Raw genomic sequence first — 18766 nt, forward strand, 5'->3', positions numbered from 1 at the left:
TTGTACAATACAGTACAGTTTTAGAGGGTGTTTTAAATTTGTTTTGAACATTTTTCCAGTAAACAATGAAACAAAATGCATGCACCAATAATGACAAAATTGCCCAATTCAGAACATTTCCATCACAAAAGTCAACTCAAACTTCTACAGTCCAACAGTATTAGTACAGATGCACAATCTCTGAAGAAATAAGTCATCAAAATAATTCCACATTACAGAGATCTGTAACTAATGAAGAGGTTGCTGCTAGCAAACAACTTTATATTTCGTTGTTTCATCTACAAATAAAGTGTCTGTTGCCCTTGAGGAATAAATTGCCTATGTTACACTAAAAAAATGATAAGCTAGTAATATTGCAATAGGGAATGGATGACAAACTGATACCAGGTTCATAGTTACTAGGTATCTTCGCCAAAAAAGGAGTGCAGCATCCACCTCCTTTGCAACAAAATACAGTATCAGCAATGCATATATCTACTGTAGGAATACAACCCACAGCCGTCTGCATCAAAAGCACATACACTACCTGTTGTGCTATTAACAATGCAAGCAGACTCAGCATAAGCAGCACCAAACTTTTGCTCCCCTGCAGCTCTCAGCTCCTTGTAAAATCTACTCACTCAGCTGTATCTCTGAACTTTGCAGCACAAGAAATCCGGTAAAAGCCAAAATTTATTGGTGAGGGGACAAAAGCCCAAAAACCAGGGAAACATTTTAAACATTGCTTGTGTAATGTTGGAAAGTTGCTAGAATAAAATGCTGTGTTACCACCATACATTTCACTGCCAAGTCTTGAACCCAAGACCTGTGCAAAACAGTCAGTGCAACTTACCACTATGCCAAATCAGCTGTTTTGTGAAAGTGAGGAAAACAACTTAAATGGCTAACATTTAATGAATTCAGTTCTCACCATAGCTGTCAACCTCTTAGCACAAAACACCTTAAAGCCAATAATGGGGGAATACAGCCTCCAACCATATTCAGTGAATTCAGTTCTCACCATAGCTCTCAACCTCTTAGCAAAAAACACCTGGACAAAGCCAGTAATGGGGGAATACAGCCCCAAAACACATTCAGTGAATTCATTTCTTACCATAGCTCTCAACCTTGACACAAAAAACCTGGATGAAGCCAATAATGGGGGAATACAGTCCCAAAAATAGGAACAAATTTCAAATATCCATCTTATAAACTTGGAAAACCGCTAGAATAAAAGCCTTTGTATTACTATGTACTTTCTGAAGAATATGAAGTCTGAAATTCAAATGCTTGTCATTTTTAACATTTGTTAACCAGGAAAGTCCGACTTGGAACAAAAGCCAACTTTCAGCGGAGGCCTAGGGAGAACCACGCCAGACACATGTCTTTGTAAGATGGGAGGACACCAGAGGAAACCCACACAAACACAGGGAGGATATGCAGACTCCACACACAAGGCACCCCAGCCAAGAATCAAACCAGAGAACCTGTAGCTGTCAGGCAACAATGCTACCACTGCACTACTAACTAAGGACACAAAAATACAGAAACCATAGATTTTATGAGGAACAGAACAAGTATGAGGGAAAAATCTGCAAATTTTTTACAAATGTTAGTGGGTAGGGAATTCAGGCTCTTGCCACCTGGGCCCAAGGTACAGGGTTCAAGCCTGTTCTCTACCCACCACCATACAGCACTTGGGGCATTACACACACACACACACACACACACACACACACACACACACACTTTATACTCTGTAAAACAAGTTGTAACATCCACACCCTTTGTATTCCTTACCTCAAAGTCCGTAAACACATCCAAAGCCAGCGACGATGAGAGCAAGTCCTTTCCGCGAGAGCAGAGAAAGCTGGGTGCTACCCAGCCTGTGGACGTTGCAGTGCAATCCCCCTTCAAGTCTATGCAGTTATAACTGCATAGACTTCTGGGATAGTGCTTCTGCATGCTCTCTGGTGAGACAGATTTTGAGCATACTCGACTGGTTCACCAGCAGTCCGGAAATGCCGGAGTGCGCATGCCCGATGTTCCGCGACTTGCATTTTTATTTTTGTATTTTCTTTTTTGATTACAGCTGGGGGGGGGCTGCAGTCCTTTAGCCCAATAGCACGATCCGCCCCTGGTCAGGTATGATTGCTACTTCGAACAAGACTGATTTATGATCAGACCTCACCAGGGAGGGCAACACAGAAGGTATTGCAGAGACCTCCATGTTGGTGAGTACCAAGTCCAGGACATTTGAGTGCCTTGTGGGGGTGCAGAGTATCTGTTCCAGAGCAGTTGTATTAGCAAAGTCCAGGAACCTTAGGGCAAGCGTGTTTGTGTTCATATATGACTCTCAATCAATGTAAAGATTGTTGAAATCACCCATGACCAAGATGTTTGGCTGTATACTGAGCAACTCAAGTAGGTCCAGGTAGTCAAGAGTAGTTCTCGTGGTTCATGGTGGAGGACCTATAGTTAACAATGATATGAAAGGGGGTTTTACCTACAGTTAAGCTGGATGTGGAATAGCTCCAGGGAGCCATAAAGTTTGACTAGTCTTGAGGTATATTTGTCTTTACAGATGGATACACCTCTGCCTTTGGTTCTTTCATGCTCATTTTAAGGTCTGAATGCTCACAGGTAGGTAGCAGGGAAGGTTCTGTGTGGAAGTCATTGTAGCCTTGCATGGATGGGGTTGCTGTCTGCAGTCTTGAACCACATTTAACACATTGGCATCTTCCAAGGCAAGGAATGCTTCTAGTTAGTGCAGGTTAAAATTTAAACTCCTGGCATTAAGCAGCATAACCTTGAGTTTGCCTCCATTGGATTTTTTTATGACTGGAATTTTGTTATGACATTGCCTAAAAAGACATTACAGGGAAGCAAGTACCTTTGCCAGTAACAAAGCCAAGAGACGACAGGTGAAGACCATCTCTGACAAAGCAGCATGGTCTGTCAACTTCAACTTCCCAGGCTGTCACATACTGGGTCCCCCTGGATTGACACCAGAAGCTAAGCCAATTGTTAAAGTCAATCATTTTTTGTTTATATTGAGCCATTCTGGGCGAACATAGAATGCTGCTTAGGGCTATTGACACAACTGGCCGTAAGTCAAATCATTCACTCCAACATGGACTACAACAGTCATAACGGTACTTGTTGAGAGACGTGTGTGTGTGTGTGTGTGTGTGTGTGTGTGTGTGTGTGTGTGTGTGTGTGTGTGCGCGCGCGCGCATGACCTGACAGATCCAGGCACTTGACAGGCAACTGACTGTGACCTTGTCCAGCCTGGTGAGTGGGTATCTGTGTCTCACTATGGAGTCACCTATGACCAAGATATTTGGTTTTGAGGTGTTTTATCTTAGGGGCTTATCGGCTGAGACATTGTTGTGTGTATTATGTGAACTGGATTCTGTTGGGTCTGCAGTGTGTGCAGTAGGTTTGCGTTTGGAATGTCTTGGATCTTTAGGTAGGCTTCTAGCAAGTACATTCTCATATGTGGGTTTATGTGTTGTGAGCTTATGTGCAAGAGGTGAAAGTGTGTGTGTGCTGACAACCTGTTTGATATCTGGTTTGTGTGAGAGAATTGAATCCAAATTCATAGTATAGATGCATCTCTCATATGTTGTATTTGTTTTAGGAGTAACTGTTTGTCAGTATACATGACGCAATTGCTACATTGCCTTAGGATGCCCATGTCAATCAGGCTGGCTGGAGAAATGGTGGGAAACCGTTCATTCATTATGGCAGGTATATACTGTAGTACCTAGTGGGGGAGTGGGCTAGATGGACCAGGTTCTGCTGTAAGACTAACAAAAAGTGGCCACTATATGGAGGGCTAGGGGTAGAAAACTGCATCAGTGCTTCACTATGCACAACTGAGTTGCTTGCAGAGCAGCTTTGCAATCTCTAAACAGCTCTAGTAAGCTGAGGGCAAACCCGCACAAACATGACTCAAATACAAGCAATGTTAAATGATTTTAAACAAAGTAACCGAAGGGGAAGCCCAAGACTGGGACTTATTCCAGCCATTCCCAACTCAGATGGATCCTTGGCTTCACACTTCTGCCACAAGGGTGCTGGGGACCTTCTTAATGTAAGATGGCTGGTTTTGGTGCTCAAATGATAGAGTCTAGATTTAGCAATACTGGATCTAATCTATGCTATAAAATGCAGAATCACTAGAAATTCCAAGTGCAGAAAATTGCAGTCACAACAGCAAAAAACAGTTTAAATAAAGCAGGAATTCAGTAGAATACACCCCCACAAGAGTGTAGACCACAAACCTTTCTAGTGTGAAATAACTGGTCTGGAACCCAAGTGCTTAAACCAGAACAAAGACACTTAGAATAACAAGCACAATAAGCCTTCACCAGCAATTCCCAGCTTAGAAGGGTGTAGGCTACACTCTCCTGCCACAAGAGTGTAGACCACAAACCTTCTAAATGTAAAATAACTTGCCTGAAAGCCCAAGTGCTTAAACTAAAACTAAAAGGCTAAGAATAACAGTTACAATTTAATCAAGCTACTAACAAGCAGTAATAAATGCAGCAGAATAAATGCAATTAAATACTTAAAAACTAGCAGAAAAAGCAAAATAAAGTAAAAAAGTAGGAAGAAACATTTACTTGCTTCCACTTAAAACTTGTTAGATCAAGTCAAGGACATTACTTCAGTCATTCTCCTATGCAAAAGTAAGAAAAAGCATATCAGTTTTACTTAAATCATGCTCTTTTGTCCAGGCTTTCTTCTCTCCCATCGCAGTGCCTACGTTTCTTAAAACGGAACAAGAAAAAAGAAAGGAAAATAGGGCACCTATTTACTTTAGTATCACCATTACAGACAAACAATTGCAAACAGCTTTACTTCGTAACATGTAGTACATGTTATGTTTTATAAAAATACTGTTAACAAAAACTGTTTTACTTATAGTTACTGCTTTCCTTCCTCTTCCCCTCTCCAAAATGTTCTTCTAAACATTAATGGCATGAAGTGCAATGTACGCTTTGGAGTCCCCTACAATTTTAATGAAGTTAAAGTCCAACATTTCCAGGATTTCTTGTTCCACCATATTCAACGAATGTGACTGATGCTCTGTAATCCCACAATTATTCCTGAATTTCGAGTTTTTTTTTTCCAGTTGATAATCTCCTAACTCCTGTCTCTTGTTTATTTCCCGATTCTTTTAGTCAACTCCTTTCTCTCATATAAGCATTTTTTGGAACACTGGAAAAGGTTTCACCAACATAGTCTCTCTATGAGCATTATCATCAGAATAAGCAGCCTCCCCTTTTGACAGCTCACTTTTTATTGGACAAACTTTTGTATTTCCTCCCTAGCATGTTATGCATCAAGAAAGGACTTTGAACCTCCATGAAAAAAATATTCTGAAAATAGCTGGATACAGCAGATTGAATCTTGCACCTGCTTCTCAAATTCCCTGACTGCTGGAATAAACATATTCTTCTTCTGAGGGGCAATACTGGCAACTGTTGCTGCTGCACTAAACTTATTCCCCCCTCAACACCTGCATTTGCCAGTAGTTATGAAGGGTTACTTCCCTTTATAGAACTTTATTTCCCTTTCAAAACTTGCCCATTTCTTCTGCTGTCCTTCACTGAATGCATCACTCTATTTAGTTTAACATTGTGAGTTTTATTTCTATATACTCTTGTTATTAATCTTCTGTATGTTGATTTAGATTTCATTTTCGCAGACTTATCTAGCAGTAGTTTAACTTTTACAACCCCATGATCACTGCACATTAAATATAGCAAAACCTGACATGAAGTTACAATCATCTCCTTAGGAACATAGACAAAAGTCAGTATTCTCCATTCCCATCTAGTCTTGGTTTACAATCTGATACAACTGCCGTTCCTGTACATACATTGTAAATTTCCTTACTAATGTTGTAGAAAAAGCACTGCTCCAGTCTGTCGCTGGTAATTTCAAGCCTCCAGCTAGTATTTTCTTTTGTGTTTCATACAAGAAATGTATGAATTCCTCCAGTTTATCAGCACTTGAGTTTGGTGGTCTAGGCAACTGTAATATGTTCCAGTGTCATCTTTAATGACATTGTTACACAACCTACAGTATTAATGTCATCATGAAATATGCAAGAATCACAGGTCTTAAAATCTTTTATCCCTATCACAGCACCTCTCTTGATTTTTGTTAAAGTAAAAACATTTATACCCTGACAGAAATGGTTTCCAACCATTGCCTTGAACCTTGTTTCACAAATCATAGCATCAATCTGATGTGAACTCAATAAATCTTCTAATAAAATCTGACTAATGCTCCTAGTATTAACAATCAGCACAGATAAGTCAAATTTTACTATCTGTGAATTGTTAAACTTCTGACCTAGCAAAAATTCATGTCTTGTCCTAGTCAAATACTGTCATATACCTGCTACAAAAATTCTCTTCTCTTGTCTTGACAAGTGGACTTCATCCTAAATATGTTTGTGCCCAAAAGTAGGGTTGGATGATGTATACATTACCACTTTTTAGTATGGGCCATTTTTTCATGTAGGTATTTTTCAAAAAAAAAAATATATATATTTTCATTCATGCTGACCCGGCTCTCCTTTTTATACTTCATTTATAAAAAAAATGTGCCTTAACACCTGTACAAGCTACGTTATCTAAAAAGGCTGCAAGTTCCATACTAATGATCAGGGCATCCTTAAAAGATATGGTCATCTGATCCAACATGAATAAAAACAACTCCAAAGTTCCTCACGTTCAGGCATCCTAAGGCTCTATTCACATCCTGCATTTTTGCTCCTGGCAGGCACAACACATGTTCATTTGCCTGCCTGCAAATGTTTCAGTTCTTTTAATTACTAATATATCATTTCTGACCTGATCTGAAGAATCTCATACTTCCAATTCAGGAATGTCTTCCCTTATTACGAAAGAATAATCTTCATCATCATTAGCATTATTAATCCCATTGTTTTCAGAACCTATATCTTTTGAAAGCAAACAGTTCTCATCGAGCATTGTTTCAATATCCTGAGCCATGCTGTCATACTCAGCCTTTCTACTCTTTTCCCCTACAGTAATGTTATTTAATCCTTCCAAGTTTCTTTTTTTTTTTTTTTTTGAAACAAGGAGCAGAAGGCAAAGTAGAGAACTACCCTCAGCCCCCATATTATGGGTATTTATACCTTTTAACTTGTCTCATGTCCAGGAATATTTTCTGCTAGGTTTTGCAAATCCTTCTTGAAATCACTCTCATAAATATGCAGCCAATACCCTGCTGCTTCTCCTTTGCATCTAGAGTTGCCACCTGTTTTTTTTTTTTTTTTTTCCTGGACTATCCAAAAAGAGAACAATTGGCCAGTAACCTAGAAATCACAGTACAAACTCTGGTTTTGTGTTTGGCAGCACAAATAGAAATACAGAGGTTGTACATACTGTGCTTTGGTCTGATTTTTGCACAACTAAATAGTGATGTATTTGTGCCTTGTGGTTAATAAGACAGAAAATAATTGCTATTTACAATGTAAGCCTTGTCCAAATCCATGTATAATGTGTTATGAATGAAAGACATTCTCAGCTAAATAGAGCACAGAGTGCAAATAGGAACCTTTCTTTATCAGTAGTAGGCTGTGTTTACCATAGACAAAAGGAAATTGGAACTGTGTGGGCCAGGGAAGGGCTGAGCTACTAGTCAGAGAAACTGTCAGAGAGGACTGCGGGAGGACTTGTTGATTTTAAGAATAAATTGAGAGAAACATTTTTGCCATGGGGATTTCATTTTTGTTGGTCTTCTCCAGCAGTAAGCAGGCAGAGAAGTTACAGGGTCATTGAGATTATGATTATTTTATTCTTAAACCCCACAGAGTTCTCTCTTCCAGATGTTTACAGTATATTATCCATTCCAGATGTTTACAGTATATTATATCCCTGTAGCTAACCCACTCCAAAGAGCTATATCCATTTGTAACCAAAACGAACACCAAACCTTAGTTAGGAAAGCGAGATGGAGGCAACACCAATAAGGAGATGAAAACAGCAGAAAACGGACTGTAACCTCACGGCAAGGCAAACTGTAACCAATACGAATAAACCACCACAACGTTTCACAACGAAAATCCCTTTACCTCCATCTCGCTTTCCTAACTAAGCTATATCCATTTGGTTATCTCACAGCCATTTTTCCCATAGGAAAACAAAGCAAAACTACTCACATGCAACATGATGCATGCACTGTGAAATTGCAGACTACAAAGGGTGGAAAAACAAACCCAGGCAGTCATAGTATGCCTGCAAATAAGTATAATGCAACGTTCAAATAAGACTGGGGAAAAAAAAAACATTCCGTCTCCCACCACTGGTGCCTATTGACATCACAAAAAGGGCACAATGGTGGGAGGAGTAGCAGTGAAAAGGTGGCATTATATATATATATATATATATATATATATATATATATATATATGATATAGCTTTGGTTAATTTTTTTTTGGACACGAGACAACTTAAAAGATATAAGGCTTGTGAAAATAGACAACCTTACTTGCATCTTCAATAACAAAAACTATAGATAATATGCAGGCCAGTAAAACTGAAGTATTTAAACACGGTCATCCAAAAACCTAGATTTTCTAGACCTAGTCTCAATATCTACGGACCTTTGCTATTGTTTTCCATACTTCAGTGGGAATTTGAATTGAAACCATTTTCCCAAACTGTCTTATAGTTAAAATATTTTTCTTGCCACCGTAAATATTTTGAAGAATGAACTAACTGTCCATTTAGTCACCTTGTGTCAATCAACCACTTAATCCACAAAGGCCTGTAACTCAGGATCACCTAACAAAGTTTGTTCCTTTTTAGGTATGACATTACCCTGTTCAAAAGTTTCCTTCCACTCTGTTGCCTTCAGAAATCAGGCTGCAAAACACATTCCAATCAATAGGCTTTCCCTGCTGCCAACCAGTTTTCCCAATAAAATTAATCTGGTCAACTATCAAGCAATCTTTACAATTCTCTCAAGTATATCCCCCAGTACTCACACTCTCAAGGCAAACAAGTCTTTACCCTTGGTTCTTATCTCCATCTTCTTCAAAGCCCTTGTAACATTACCCAGAAAAGAATATTCTATTGTAGAAGTATTATGGGATTGCTAAACTTTCTGGGTGTTAATCCTCCTGTATAACTCCTCCCCATGTGAAACAAGATCCTTTTCCAAGCAAGGTCATAGTTCTTTTTTTCAAAATTCTCTGTAAAGTCTTAACAGATGCTACTCCCATCACTCAAAGCCTGGGAGGCTCAGTCCCTCAGAGGTCAGCAGCATTAGTGGGTCCCAGCTTACACCTGGTTTCTCTCCCACTCAAATAAACATGGTTACTTTAAGTGTTGCATAAAGATAATTAAGAGAACTCCAAACCAATTTAGTGCCAGAATCATCTGCATGACAGCCAAACACATCCCCTCATCTTTACAAGAAAAGTTTAGTTTTTCAAGAATTTTTTGAAGACGAGATCAAATGAGCCCTGTACAGTCAAAGTTCTAAACAGGAGATCCTGTTAATTTACTCCAAAAAGGTGTGGTTTTGAGTTACTCCCTCTTGGGGTTACATTAACTCAGTGCCTTTGTTTTCAATGAATTTTACACCCAGACAACCTTTCATAATCTAAATGTTATTTGACTGCCAGCTGCACTCCTCTGGGTCAGTCAAATATATGCAGATGGCTTGCTGATCTACAGTTTACAATGTACACACTGGGCTGTATACTCCTCTTCTGAACCATTCCAGACTAAGGTTTTATTAAATACATATAAATCAGTACTACAAACTGCAAACCTTAGAAATGTATCCAAGGACTACTCTTAATGCAGAAAAATTACCTTTCTGTGCAAGTAGTAAGAAAATAAATTGTCCTGTGCAATCACAGCAAAAGTTCCTAAAAGAAGCTAACTGAAATCCAGTTTGACCCTTTCTGAAGTCAATATTTGATTAACTTAGTAGCAAAAGCCAGGCATTTAAATAAACAATCAAAACATTACTGTCTTCCTCTTACTTGCTAAGTGCAGAAGTTTCATCAGCAGACAGACTGCTAAAACAAGCTGAAATGTGAATGTAATCTTCAGCAACATCTGCAAAAGAACAGAAAGACTAATGAGATCTACATTTATCAAAGGTACCTGAAAAACAGTAGTGCTTACATAATGAAGACGACTTACTTTTATTAGATCGTGTCATTTTATCTGCTTTAGCAGTGGAATCTTTGATTCTGTTCAAGTAATCTATCAGGAATGTCTTCTCTTGCTCAAAAAATTCATCCACATCCTAAACAGTTTAGGAGTAACAATTTTAGTTCTACTGGAATCCAATTTAAGTCAGTTCATAAGCAACCTACACAACAGACTTATTATTAAAACACTTAACTTTACTTTAAGATTGTTGATTATTTTTATTTATTATTTATTTATTTGCAGGTTGTTTGCCAGTATGGTGCATTGGGCCAAGAAGAACTCATTTTCAATGGAGTCCTGGAGAGAAAAGCTCCACAATAACAAAAGTTATAAAGAAGTAATTATCTAACAGTAAATACAGAAGTACAACTACAATCATAGTATTTAAAGACACAATATGAAACAAACAATTAAGGTTAAGAAAAATAAGAATTGCTGTAAATTCTTGCTAGTACTTTACGAGGAAAAGAATATGACTCTGGAGTACATGAGATGTCGGAGGTATAGAGAGGAGAAGATGTTATATGGGATGGGAGCAAGAGCATTCCCAGACAGATGTTGGGTGTGAATGAAGTGAGGTTTTGAAGGAAGGGTGACTGGAGATGGTAGAGATGGATGGTGATAGGGAGTTCCACTGATGCGCAAGGGCAAAGCATAGGAGATTTTTGCCAGGGGGCGAGTGGGTTTACGCAATTCTATCAAGTTTTGATTGTTGGATCTTAAGGATCTTTCTGGAAGGTGCATTTTAAGGGATGAGGATAGGGAGGGACAGAGGGAGGAGCTAAAATGAGTTTGTGAACATGAATGAGTTGAATGTAGGTGAGATAATTGGGTAGCTCTAGCCAATTTAGTTTGTGAAGGGCGACACTAAGACTGGTAGAAGATTTGTGGCTAGTGGCAAACTTGGCAATCTTATTATAGCAGGAGAAGAGTTTTTACTTAAGTGTGGATTTTAGGTTAGTTAGGAGTGGGGCACCATATTGGACAGAAGGGATGAGGAATGTAGTAGAGAGTGAACTTGGTAAAGGGAGTGAGGTAGCAACAATGGCCGTGGAGCATACCAAGTTTCTGGTGGGTTTCTTTGATGTTTATTTGTATGTGGGAGTCGAATTTAAGCCGATCATCAATGAGGACACCTAACAGTTTGGCCTCAAGTAGACTTTGAGAGCTGTATTGTTGTGGCTGGTGATGGAGAATGAGTTTTTATCTATAGTGGTTGTTTTAGAAGAGGTAAATAATATAAGTTTGGTTTTTGAGGCATTGAGTGCTAGGTGATAGTCTCTCATCCACTATTCAGTGTTAGAAAAAGTGTCTTGGGTTAGTTTTAAGAAAGTGGAGACAGAGGTGGCAGAACAGATTATAGCTGAACCATCTGCATATTGGATATTTGAGTTGGGGATTGAGTGGTGAAAATCATTTATAAAAATATTAAATAGGAGGGAACCCAGTATGGAGCCTTGTGGTACACCTATAGGTGGTGCTGAGGAATGGGGAGGTGGCTTTTTCCATTTAACTGCTTGTTGTCTATTTGAGAGGTAACTGGAGAACCAGTTGAGAGAGGAAAGAGATAGGTTTAGATTAGAGAGTTTAGTTAGGAGAAAGTTGTGAGAGATAGTATCAAAGGCCTTAGAGGGGTCCATTAGGAGTGTAGCTACAGTACAGCCAGAGTCACGGGCTTTGTTGACAGTTTTGAGGAAGGACAGAAGAGCAGTGGTAGTACTGTGGCCTGGTCTGAAACCATGCTGTGTGGGAGTTAGTAAGTGGTTGTGTATGAGATAGGGTAAGAGTTGTAGATGGATGCATTTCTCAAGAACTTTGGAGATGGAGGATAAGATCGCGATGGGATGGAAATTTGTGATATTGTTGTTGCCCCCTTTGTGAAGGGGTGAGATGGTCATTTTTCAAAGTTGGGGTACATAGCCTTCTTGGCTAGAGCGATTGATTAAAATAGAGATGGGAAAGACAATGGCTTCAGCGGCTATACTAAGAAAGTATGAGGGAAAGTTGTCGGGGGCACTGGAGCAGGGTTTCAGTTTCTGGAAAAGTTTTTTATGGCAAATGTGGGAATGGGTTTTATAGAGAAAGGAGGAGGTTGAAAAGTGGAGATATTTGAGAGTGAAGGGGAAGGGGAGGCTAGGGGATGCGTTGCACTAGTAGTGGGAGTAGTATCGTTAGTGAAGGATGAGGTAAGTTTGCTAACTGAGTTGATGAAGAAACAGTTGAATTGAGTGGCCAGATCTGGGTCTAGAGCATTGGGGTCAGGACAAGGGTTTTCTTTTTTACAAGGATTAAGGAGGATGGAGATCCCATTCCAGAATTTTCTATGATTTGTTTTATGGCTACTTTGTAGTATGGAGAAATAAGCTTTACGGTCTGCTATGATAAGCTTTTTGACTTTGTTGCGGAGCATTTTGTAGTCATTAAGGGTGAAGGAGGTTTTATTTTTCTGGTGGTGTACTGAAGCTTTGTCTCTAAGGTGCATGGCAGCTAGTGTGTCCTTGGTTAGCCATGGGGCAGTTTTGCTTTTTATCCTTTTAGTTTTTAGAGGGGCATATGAATCTAGGAGGTTTAAGAATGTTGAGTTGAAGTAGGATATGGCATTATCCAGGGGGAAGAGTTTTCAGAGGGCTCCAGTTTGATTTTAGTGAGGTTGAGAAGGTACTGGGATTAAAGTTTAAAGTTCTTTAGGGAACTAGTGGAAATATAGTTATGAGATATTTGTAAGGGGGAAGGAAAGCGGTGGGCAAATGTGGGGAAGTGGTCACGGAGGGAGCTGGAAAGTGTGCCACTACTGGAGAAATAATGAGACTAAAACTAAGACCCAGTCTAGGATACTACCAATGGAGAGGTTTTTAGACGGTCTAGTAGTAGAAATGATTAGCTGAGAGAAATTATAAAGGTTAATGTTTATGGAGCTTGAGGTGTGATGAAGTAGAAGACTGACCTTATGTTGTTTTTCAGGCACAAAACATTAATTTTAATTTTTTCCACTGAAGACAAGAAAACTGTTTAATACCACAAATGACCAGGAATTATACCTCCAAGAACATTTATTTTTATTATTACTTTGTAAAGGATGTTCTAAGCAGAGGCACTAAAAGAGATTTAATCCTGTGCTTTTCAGTTTTGATTTTTTACACTTGCTGTAAAAATAAATGTTCTTGGAGGTATAATTCCTGGTCATTTGTGGTATTAAACAGTTTTCTTGTCTTCAGTGGAAAAAATTAAAATTAATGTTTAATGTAGTCTATGTTGCACACTGTAAAAGATGTTTTAAATTCTATGTAGGTAAAACGAACAGGACTCTCAGAGAGAGGATAAGAGACCATCTATATTGTGTGGACAGACACCAAGAGTATAGCGCGATAGCTAAACACATTTTGAATGAAGGAACTGACCATCAATTTTATTTTCAGGTACTGCACGTGCAATATCCTAATGTTAGGTTAGGTGATATCACTAACCTAACAGAGCAAGCAGAACTTAGATGGATTCTAAGGCTTGGGGCACATAGAGGCAATGGATTAAATGAGAACGTCAGTATAAAACCTATCCTTAAGGGTAGGAGAATACGTTGATAGGTACTGTTATGTATACAGAATGGCTATTGTGCTACACTATACATAGGCTTATACTTGTTGGTTTGTCCCTAGATACTAGATCATGTTTCAATGAATGTATTAATTACTGTTAGTATACGTTTTATATTTTTACATTTTAACTTGATATGATAGCTCTAGATATTAGATTATAGTTAGTAACAGTTTTAAATACTGTTTTTCATAAGTATATTGTTTATAGGTCAGTTTAAGTATATGATATATAATATGTAGCTGTTTTTATAGAACCAATTTGTTTTAAATATTTCTAACCTTATATATATATATATATATATATATATATATATATATATATATATATATAAATATATATATATATATAGTGATAGTGAAGTGATGAGTCGCATAGGTTGTTAGGGACTTTAAGAGAAAGTTAATTAATTGATTGTCTCAGTAATTGACTGGTTCAGTCATTAAGGTTTTGTATATATTTGCTGGTTGTTTCATTTTATGTTGTCTGATGAAGCGGAGGTGAACTCTGTGAAAGCGCTCACTATTCTTTGTAATAAATCCTGTTTTTTGATCATTTCAATTGGAGACTACTGATTTGTTTGCCTGTCTTGGATCTGCTATCTTCCAAGGGTTCGTTTTTATATCTATATATATATATATATATATATATATATATATATATATATATATATATATATATATATATATATGTGTGTACATATAAGTTCATAGGTTCATACTAGGCTATCTGCCCTAGGGCATTTAGAAGCCTAGCCAGAGTGTGTTTGGCTTTCGCCACCCATTTTAAATTAATTTTGCTATGCCTTTTTTTGAGGTTAGTATACTGTGCCTCTGTCTAACAGTGACACAGAAGTGATAGCCGGGGTAAACCAACGATCTCCCATCCACTCATCAAGATTCCTCTTGAAGAGAATCAATGTGGGACTCTGCCTAACCTGGACTGGGATTTTATTCCAGAGTGAAGGGAGCCTCTGGATTATGAATCTGTCCCTCCAGCATGTCCTATTTATTTCAGTGCTGAGGTTCAAGTCTCTCGAGCGCGTAGCTCGATGGGATTTGGATTTTCTGAGGTGCAGCATGTCCATTAATTCAGAGTTGGACATGGCTTTATACGTCAGGCACAGATCGCCTCTGAGCAGGTGGTATGCCACTGAGTAGACCTGGAGTTTCTTTAACCGCGCAGCATATGGCATCTGTTTGAGCCCTTTGATCCTCTTGGTGAGGTTCTTTTGGGGTCTTTCCAGTTGCTGCAGGTGTCTGGTAAGGTACATCCCAAAAGGGGCATTGTACTCGATTATGGGCCTGATGAGGGATGAGTAAGGAGGTACGATGACCTCCCCTGATCGAGATGTGAATCCCTTCATGATTAGGTGGGCTATATAAAATGTTTTTCTAACCACTTTGGCCACGTGGTTGTCAAATGAGAGATTGCTATCAACTTGGGTCCCCAGGTCCCTAATGACTTCTTCTGTACTTAATGGATTACCACCTATGTGGTAATTTGTGGGCACTTTGTTTTTGCCAAAGGGGATGACTATACACTTTTTGGCGTTTAGCTTGAGGCCATGGCTCTGGCACCAGTTGTCTGTTTCTATAAGGCCCTTTTGGAGGATGCTTGTGTCGGCTGGAGAGTTGATTATGGCGCCCAGTTTGCAGTCACCTGCGCACTTGGTCAGCCACAGTCCTTCCGTGTTGGCCTGTACCGCCGAGAAATATATACCGAACAAGAGAGGTCCCAGGACTGAGCCTTGTGGGACGCCACTTGTAACTGGTTTGGAGTCTGACATGGCTCCAGCAATTCTAACCATGTGGGTTCTGTCCTTGAGACATTTTGCAACCCATCTAGTGACATAGGGGTTTATATTTAAGCTGGTGAGCTTATCTATAATGCCCGAGTGGGGTATTGTATCGAAGGCTTTTGCGAGGTCCAGGTAGGCTGTATGGACCACCTTCCCCTCAATAGCCTTGGTGACTGTTTCAAAGAAATCAACCAGGTTTAAGAGGCAGGATCTGCCCTTAAAGCCAAACTGGGTAGGATCCAATGTCTGTAGGTCCCCAATATCTTTATTTATGAGGTCCATGATGATCCTTTCCATAGCTTTGCAGACCAAGCTAGTCAGGCTTATGGGACGATAGTTTCCAGGATCCGTTGAGGCACCACCTTTGTGGAGAGGGACCACTGTTGCTGTACGCCACTCTTTGGGTACATATCCTGTAGTAAGGCTAAGACTGAACAGTAGTTTTACGTTTGGGTTTAGCTCTTCTTGGAGTTCATGTAGGATGCAGCCCGGGACACCATCTGGTCCCATTGATGCTGTGTTTTTTGTTGTGGAGAGGGTGGCTCTTACCTGAGCATCTGAGATGTCAGGGGGGCAGCACTCTCTTGGGATAGATATTTGCCCTTTTGGTAGGGAGAGGGGGGAGAAGTTTGCACTGAACCTATCAGCTAGGATGTTGGCAATGTCTGTGGGCTCGGTGTATTTTTTGTCATTTTGGACTAATTCTGAGCATATCTGGGAATTCCCACCCAGGTTCCTAACATAACTAAAGAAAGCCTTGTGATTATCCTTAGTGTCCTGTGCAATTTTTCTCTCGAAGCTGGCCTTAGACGATTTTATGAGTGCCCGTAGTTCTTTGCTAATACTGATCAGAGATGCCTTCCCTTTTTGGGATTTTGCTCTATCATGTAGTAGCTTCCTCCTTCTATTGTATAGTTTGTTTATGGCTGGGGTCCACCAGACAGGACATCTGCCTTTGGAGGATTGGGTCTTGGTTTTATTTGGGATTGCATGATCCATGCATTCCTGAAGGTGTTCATAGAATGCGTTTATAAAGGATTCTGCAGTTGGGCCATATTTTCCACAGGCCCGGGGCTTTGAAGGATTCGCCTCGGTTTTGAGGCGTGAAATTTGCTTTTAGAGAAGTTTTAACTGTGGTTTTCTGGCCAAGGGGTGGGGTCGGGATGTGAATATCCAGTGAGATTAGTTTATGGTCTGATCTTACCAGTGAGGGATACACTTCTGGTCTGGAGCATAGTGTCCCCATGTTGGTGATGATCAGGTCCAGTATGTTTTCCCCTCTTGTAGGAGTGGTAACAAGTTGTTCCATAGCATTTGAGTTTATAAATTCTAGGAACCTTTGGGCTAGAGTGTTGGAGCTAGAGTAATGCTCCCAGTCTATGTTTGGGTAGTTGAAGTCGCCCAATATAATGGTGTTTAGAGAGATCTTCATATTTTCCAGTATTCTCAGGAAGGCCAAGTGGGGTTCCTGTGCTTGGGAGGGTGGTCTGTAGCAGGCTATAAACTGGAAGGCAGTTTTACCCACAGTTAGTTGCACATGGATAGTCTCTGATGCTTCGTGCTGTGCCACCAACCTGGAGGTGTGGGTATCTGACGAATATTGATACTCCCCCTCCTTTTGTGGTTCGGTCCATGTTTTGGGGCCGAAAAGCATGGTATGAGGTATAACCTGGTAGTGCTGGGGTGCTCTCAGGAGCCTTGAACCAGGGTTCTGTTACTGCACAGATATCGATGTTCTCCATGCTAAGGAGAGTTTCGAGTGCGTGCATCTTGAGGTTTAGACTTCTGGCGTTGAGTAGCATCTTTTCCCTTGTGATACCTATGGAGGTGGGTTTGTCTTTTGAGCCTTGCCTAAAAAAGGCACTATGGGGGTAGCAAGAGCCTTTGCCAATATCCGAAAGCCCAGGCGTGACAGGTGCAAGCCGTCCCTAGCGAAGCATCGTGGCTTGTCGAGCATGTCATCCCAGGCTGACAGGCATTGGATCCCCTTTGAATGACACCAACACTTAAGCCAATTGTTGAAATTGATCATCTTGTCTTCATATTGTGGCATCATTCTTGGTGAGGTTAAGATGCTACTCAAGGTCAGGGTCATACCGGCCTGGGCTACATGCTCAGAGAGCTCCTCTATGTCTCTTTTCATGTAGTCCAGGGAGGTACGTCTCAGGTCATTCACACAAGCATGGACAATGGCTGAGTCATATTTGTACTTGCCTTGGAGTGACCTGAGTGCTTGTGTCATGTGGCGGATCCTAGCACCCGACAGGCAGCTCACCGTGACCTTCTCCTTGTTCAGCCTGGTGAGCGGGACGTCAGTGTGCCTGACGATAGAGTCACCTATTACAAGTGTGTTGTTTAGCCTTAAGGGCTGTGACTGTTCGGCACACTGGCTATGTGTTGCACGTGTTTTGTTTTGGGGTAGCGGTTGCTTGGGTGTCTGCTTTGGAGGTCTCTGCTGCTTAGGCAGATTTTTATTTAGAGCCTCAGAGTATGTTTTTGTGTGTTTATGTGTTAGGTTTGTTGTCGTGGTAGGTCTATGTGAGACTGGAATTGTAGTAAGTGTGGTTTCCTTCTCCTCCTGACTGGTTACGCCAGTACTGAGTTGAGAGAGCTTAGCCTCCAGTTTGGCTATATGGTTGCATCTCTCACGTGTTGGAATTTGTTGGGAGGAGGAGAGGGTTGTCTGTGTACATGAGGCAGTTGTAACATTGCCTCAAGATACCCAGATTCACCAGCTGGACCGGAGAGGAGATTGACAACTGACCTTTGGACATGCTAGAATAGTATTGGGAATTCCTTTATAATTGAAAAGGGCCAATGGGGAACAAGGTACTCAAGGGGAGTTTGTGAGGGTGTAGTGCTTTTACTTTTTTTTAGAGCTGACTTATATAATTGCTTTAGTGAGCAAGTGCCAGGTAACTTAAATGCAATGTGCTACAGGTAACTTAAATGCAAAAACGACAAACAGTAACTTTCTTTCAAGTGAAACAAGGAAATAAGTACAGTAAGCAATGCAGATATCAGTAGGGATCCAAAGAAGTGCCAAAAGGCCGCATTTTAGGTGGAATTAGCGTTTCAGGGAAATAAACAAACAACAAGCAGACAAATAAAGCTAGATTCAGCAGGCCTGGATCTAGTCTATGCTACAGCAAACAAGGTGTACCAATTTCAGTAA

General features: G+C 40.1%; 1 protein-coding gene across 1 annotated transcript in view; it reads right to left on the bottom strand.

Annotated features, from left to right (window-relative positions):
• Positions 1–18766, bottom strand: part of SNX5 (sorting nexin 5) — a 1365310-nt gene that overhangs the window by 354225 nt on the left and 992319 nt on the right. The window contains 2 exon segments of the mRNA XM_044056982.1: positions 10025–10100; positions 10188–10293. Of these exon segments, the coding sequence (XP_043912917.1) occupies positions 10025–10100; positions 10188–10293 (182 nt within the window).

This window comes from Protopterus annectens, chromosome 1.part2 (genome assembly GCF_019279795.1).
Source record: "Protopterus annectens isolate FY-2018-M chromosome 1.part2, PAN1.0, whole genome shotgun sequence".
Taxonomy (NCBI): Eukaryota; Metazoa; Chordata; order Ceratodontiformes; family Protopteridae; genus Protopterus; species Protopterus annectens.